This window comes from Phytophthora parasitica (genome assembly GCF_000247585.1).
Source record: "Phytophthora parasitica INRA-310 unplaced genomic scaffold supercont2.2, whole genome shotgun sequence".
Lineage (NCBI taxonomy): Eukaryota > Oomycota > Peronosporomycetes > Peronosporales > Peronosporaceae > Phytophthora > Phytophthora nicotianae.
In genome coordinates this window covers 1,881,227-1,887,639 of record NW_008648988.1, presented here as the reverse complement: position 1 = coordinate 1,887,639, position 6,413 = coordinate 1,881,227, and the positions used below count along the sequence as shown (strand labels likewise).

At 54.2% G+C, this 6,413-nt stretch overlaps 1 protein-coding gene across 1 annotated transcript in view; it reads right to left on the bottom strand.

Moving 5' to 3' along the window:
• Nucleotides 1–539: 539 nt before the first annotated feature.
• Nucleotides 540–6,413, bottom strand: part of PPTG_02632 (hypothetical protein) — a gene marked incomplete at both ends in the record, with an annotated part of 7,054 nt that continues 1,180 nt past the window's right edge. Inside the window, one exon of the mRNA XM_008893828.1 lies at nucleotides 540–6,362. Within this exon, the coding sequence (XP_008892076.1) occupies nucleotides 540–6,362 (5,823 nt within the window). The remainder of the gene's footprint in view (nucleotides 6,363–6,413) is intronic.

Genomic DNA, 6,413 nt, shown 5'->3' with positions numbered 1-6,413 from the left:
TCGTTAGGGGGTTTCTCGGGGTACTAGCGTGTTGGAACAACATTTTGTACGACATCGCTACAGCAACTTGCTGCAACTAACAGCAACTGTAGTGCAACGAACAGCAACACAGGTTGCAACTTAGTGAAGGTCGTTTGTGTGTCATCGCTCAACACGCAAGCGACATTCACGAACGATCAACGTTCGAGTGACATTCACGGTGGACCACACGAGGGGCAGTGACGTTCTTTATATTGTATTGTAATTGCACGTCTGTGCGGTTTGAGAGGTTGAGAGGATGCTGTGCTGGACATCAGCATAAGGCGAACGATGGATGGATTCGCAACGGCGCCAGACGATCGGGCGCTCGCAGCGGTGTCCGAGGATCAGGTGCCGACAACGGTGTCAAAGCATGGGGCTGTCTTATTTAATTTATACACACAAGGTAGGTCTGGACACATGATGTAGGTATGTAGTATACACGCGTTACTATCTACTAATGCTGCACTACTTCTCATGACAGTGTTGGGAAACGTGAAAAGTGATTTCATGCTTGTGTGTTAGCGGTTGTAGTGGCTGTTTTTGGCTACCAGTGACGACTGGAATGTTGCTAAGGTCGCGTCACTGAGGTGGTTGAGCCGTACTTCTTCATTGATTGCGGTTGTAGGTGGCTTCGACCAGGCTGCAAGCTCGTCTGTGAATGGTGCCAATGCAACGAGTGCGTTTCTCGACGTCACTCGAGACACTAGCAGATAGGTTTGTTGCGGTTTATTGACGACCCGCTGCTTGGATCGCCAGTTCATGACGACCATTGACTGCAGCGTCTCTCCCTGCACTTTGTACACGGTGGAGCCCACTGCACAGACAAACGGCAGTTGTTGCGGTTTGACCGTGATTGCACGCGGACAGCCGTCTGGTGCTTTCGGCAGCGTGATCGTTGCTTTCTGAAACGCTTCGGTGGCGAAGAACACTGGGAAGAGATCAGGGTCGAGACCCGGTCGGATCGCCACGGCGTGCGGCCGCTGTGGCAAGCGAAGCACGGCGTAATCTGGTGATCGGCTCGGTAGCTGTACAATGGTGTTTGTGCCACCGTCGCGCACGAGTCGGAACAACGTGTCCGGCGGAAAATGCACGGACTCAAGGGTGCCCAACGTGCCGTTTGCGACACCCTTGGCGGTTGCGACGTTCTGGGTAACTTGCACGGGCATGCCGAGGATAAGGTCCAAGTAGGGCGCCATGCGTCCGAAGCGGTTGTCGGGGAGGCTGAAGACGTACTTGATGTCGCTGTTGCTGAGTCCGTTGAGCGCGCCATTAAAGTTAGCGAAAACGCGCACAGGGAAAGAATCGGTGGGTAGCATGGCTGCCGTTTGCGCAACGAACGCGTTGTTTACAGCCAGTCTTGTGGCGTTCTCGGGCGTCACGAATACAACATGGGCGCCGACATCGTCGCCCCTTGCTACTGCCGCTGGTGCAGCAGCAGCAGCAGCAGCGTGGTGCTCGTTGGGCTGCGCGACTACTCGACTATTGATGAGTTTGACGAATGCTGGCGTCCAGTTACCGAGCCGCGCGAGGCGGCAGCCGTCGCCCCACTCGGGGTCGCTCCGGAAGCGCACTGATTCTTCGAGTACTACAACGGTGGTGAATTTCCGCCACAGGTCGAATCCTTCAACGTCGACAGTTGTCGGCTTTCGTTTTACAGCAGGGTCAAGGTAGATGGGGTCGGCCTTCACGGGCGGCATCTGGAGGAAATCACCAACTAGCACTATGTGCACACCACCAAACGGCACGTCGGGCACCCGCTTGTAGCAGCGCAGCAACTTGTCCAGCCGCAGCCACTCGGTTTTCTTCATCATTGAAATCTCGTCGATAACGAGCAGGTCGAGCGGCCCGAAGTGCTTTTCGCGAATGGCGTGCTTCAAGCGCATCATGAAGCTCGCGAGTGTGCGTCCACCGATCAGTGTTGCAGCCTTGCCCGTTAGAGCCGTCTTGACAACGGTGTCACTACGGTGCCAGCTCTCGCAGAACGCGTCAACTGCGTTGATCACGCGGCTCTTGCCGGTGCCACCGGCGCCGCCGAGGAACATCAGCAGCTGGGAGTCGTGAAAGTGGTTTTCGAAGATACCGGAACAATAGTCGCCGCCGTTGTCATTGGTTTGCAGACCGTTGATCTCTTGCTGGAGAAAGCGCCGTAGTAACGCGGTCGTGATGAGCGCAAATGCCGCGTGCTGCCGCTGGTTGAGTGTGAATGCTCGTGACACTTCATCAATTGACGAATAGGACCGGATCATACGTGGGCCACTGTTCGGCTGAGTCAGTGGCGACCACTCATGTCCTGATTCTAATGCGTTCTTAAGGAGTTCGATGACTTCTGTGGGCCGCTCGTTGAGGTATTGCTCCGACCTCTGCGGTTCGGCCTCGTCTTTTGAAGTGTCCTTTACAAATCGCTGGAGCTCGTCGACGGAGAAGTTGGGAACTGAATTATGACTACACAAATTTGCGGCCGTACCAGCCGTACTGTTCGCCACCACATTCAACAAATGAGAATAGTCGCCATTCTGCCTTGAGCTTGGGAAAACCGGCAGACTCGACTCATCAGTGTTTTCGTCCATGGTGGTATCGTCATTTTTACAATCGTGATTGCAGGCATCGAAAAAATGGTCAAACGTATCGATAACAGGATTTGCCGATGCGGATTCGGCTGCGCGGTCAAGTGCAGCATCAACATCGCCTTGTGTCCCGATAATTTCGTCGTCATCACTTTCAGCATCGCTGTCGGTCCGTCCGTTGACGCCATCGACACAAGCTTCGGCACACTCTTTCGCCTGCTTTGCTGCTCTGTGGTAATCGTCCATGTTAGCCATAACCTCGCAAGTAAACTTCGACCGCGTGGGCTCCCACTGCGAAAACGCGTCGATCCAGCATGCGCCGTTGGTTGGATCGGTCACCAGGTCTGACACGGTACGGAATGACTTGAACAACACGAGAGCACATTGACTTCGCTTTACAACGAGCTCGTGAGGTGAATCGCGATCCACATATGGCATGCGAAAGCCAACGACGTTAGGAACAACCTCATCAACGTGTGTACCGACGCAGTGGGTGTCAAACAGTGGGTGGTCCGGTAGGAACAGCACATGCTCTGAAGACGATTGCGTCCGCTTACGACGGAAATGCTTGGCTACGTACTCGTACAGGTTGAAGTGGTTCAGCGGCGATGGCCGAAACATGTAGTCATCTAGGATCGACGCCGCGCGGAAGGTGATGTTCGAGTCGTGCTCGCGTAACTCGAGGAGATCACACACATGCGCAGATTGATCGACGAGCTCATCGAGCACAGCTCGAAGAGGAAGTGTTGCACACGGAGTGCTCATGAACGAGCATGAACCTCGAAGCACGTAGAGGGCGGTAAGCGGTCCGGCGATCTCACGCCGGTTTGTGATTGCAAATAACAGCGATGAAACGCGTTTGCGTCCGGTTGCAGTTCGTTCAACAGCAGTGGTATCTTCATTACGCGCTTCACGTAGCCGACGCCGTTGAAACGCGGCGAGAGCAACCGCCGTGATCGAGTCGACGTGCTCTTGCATCTTCGTCACGTACTTTGTTGCGTAGTATATGCGCATCAGCGCGTTGAGCCCTCCGATCATTACTTGAATGTCGTGATTCGACTTGAACGCCAGCATCATCTCGTTGTTAAAGCCATTAACGTACTCGAACGGGGCTCGTCGCGCGAGCGTCACACCGTCACTCGAGCAACATGTTCGTTCAGCGCGAGGGCGTGGATAACCATAGCGACATCGTCCGGATAATGCAGAGCGACTCTTTTTAAAACAGCTCCCTACGTGGGACCACCAGTGCAGATTTAGCATGAAGACAAGTAGTGATACCGCGAAGGCAAGAGCACGAGTTGCAAGTCGCTCATCGTCAACCGACGGAGGCAACAATACGAGAGCTCTACCGACGGGATCGCCTTGAAAAGCATCGTCCACGCGTCGCTCACGTCGACTTGGAGCACGATTCAAACCTCGTAGGAACTTGCCGTACGTGTCGGTATCGTCGTTGGTGCCGTCACCGTCTGTGTCCTTTTGCACCTCGAAAAAATGCAAGTCGCGGCGATAGACCGCGGACTTCGCAGCCGCAGCACTTCCACGACACGGTGTCTCCATTCGCACGGCTGCTGCCAGCTCGCCGAACGAGTATGGACGCATGGGGGGCGGCCATGATGGTGGTCGATGGTCCAACAAAAGGCGACGAATAACGTGTTGGGAACTGAGCGCCGTGGCGCAGCCCGAGCATTTCACAAGCATCGGCTCGCCGCAATGACGACTATGCTCGCGGTATATTTTCTGAGGGTCTTCATAGGCCTCGGTCGGGATCGGCAGTTCCTGCAGGTCGGCGTATGAATGTCCACAGAATACACAAGACGATTCTTTAATACACAGCGGCATCGATGTCGTCACGATGCTGTCTGCGAATGCCTCGATGTCTCGAAAATATTGATCGCCGTGGACAGCTAATGTTTGGTCAAATGCGTTGGTATTTGGTGGCACGTCGGCTAACCATATCAAGAAGTGAGCGTGCAAGGTTCCACCGCCTTGGGTCTCGACCATGCCGAAATACGCTTTCACGTCTCCAAAAAGACCGTCGAACGGCTTCGTTTTCATGCGGTTAACCGGTATGCCGAGCACGTGCTCAATGAAGGCGTCGACGTTTCGCACGAATAGTCGAGCAGAAGCAACGTCATTGCGCATGCTCGCGCTGTGGAGAGCCGATCGTCCAGGTGGCTCACTTAACGCGGCATCAAACAGTGTATCGACAGACGTAATACCACAGTACTGCGCCATCACAAACGATTCAGCAACATTTGGTGTCAGCGTAACAAACAGTGCTGGCAGTCCAAATCGTGCTTGGTAGGCGAATGCCCGTCGTCGACATTGAGCGCGCTCACCGTCGCTACCCCACATTGCACTACCGCTCAACTCGACCGTTCGAAGAAAGTCGGTCGTGCTGGAACCGTGTCCTCGTGCATGCGTTGTGCGTCCCTGGCGCTGCATCTCTTTTTCAGTTAGCGCTTGCATTAGCGCTTCTTCGGTGATATCGCTGTAGCGTTCAAATACAGCAGTATCCCGTCGACACTTAAGGGCTACATGGGTATACATTTTCTGGACGGATAGGTAGTCGAAACTTGCGAGCGTGAACAGTTCATCTTCGGCGAAACGCCTCGAGCTCAGCATGCTGTAATGTCGTATACATGCCTCGACTGATACAGGTACATGACGGTGTTCGCCCGGATGGCCTCGGCCATAAGGAAACAAGTGGGGAAACATACGCGCAAAGAGCGCGTTATCGTGGTGGGCAAATTGACTTGAATGACGAACGAGAAATTGCGGTTGCGATGTGGTCAGCGTCGGGTGCTCGGCGGCAACAGAGGCGCCCTGCGCGCTAACCTCTCGATCGTCCGAAATGAACACAACTCGACGCTCAACGAAATCGGTCTCGCGAGCTGACACATCGTTCTCCGACACGTTGCCCACCCGGCCGTGATCGGCGTCTATCTCCGTAGCTTCCACATTAGCATCAGCATCTTCGACGATGAAGTTATCTGCGATGATGTCGTTTGTGGCCCCTGAGAAGTCGATGTCAACGTGTTCGTAGAAGACATTGTGCTGCTGGTAGAAACCCAGTACGTCGTCAACAACCTGCCTGCGCACGCGGTGCATCTGACGGACGCACGCCTGTTGCTCGGTCGTGAACGGCCCGGCCAACACGACACGATAGCACGTAATATTAGCCACGGGAATCGGCAGCAGCGTCGCGGGTGGACCCGGCGTAGAATCGAATGCCAAGCAATGTGAACGAATCGCACGGTGAGCACCGCCTCGCATTACGCGTGTGACCGCGACGATAGACACTGTTTGTGTCATGAATCGCTCGGGAAGCGTCATATCCACGAAGCGGGTTGGCAGCGTGCCTACATAGAACCCGTTCTTGATGGAAAACTTCGGGATTGTCATTTTGATTAGACTACCATTGCACTCTTCACAGACTTGCAAATACCCAGCCCCGTGAATTCCACCCTTAGATAGCAGCATATCGTGCAAGGACAAAAACATTGTGGAACAATCGTATTCCGCGACCAGCTCAACGGGTAAATCTTCATTGGAACTCGTAAGCAGCGAACGGATTTCATGAATGCGGTCTTCATCGGCGATATCAATCAAGTGAATCGACTTGCGGAGTGTGATTCGATCGCAAACTGCACAAACAGCCTCATCTAGACCATCAGCTCCTAATGCCAGTCTTAGACGCTGTAGAACGTCATGTTTCGTCGCAGCGGACACTGGATGTAATCGCCGGATCGCGCCGTCCGCCCACGCGCTGTGGCACTGCTCAAAAGTTGTTACTCGTGAGCCTGCGACTGTTTCCACGGCTAATAT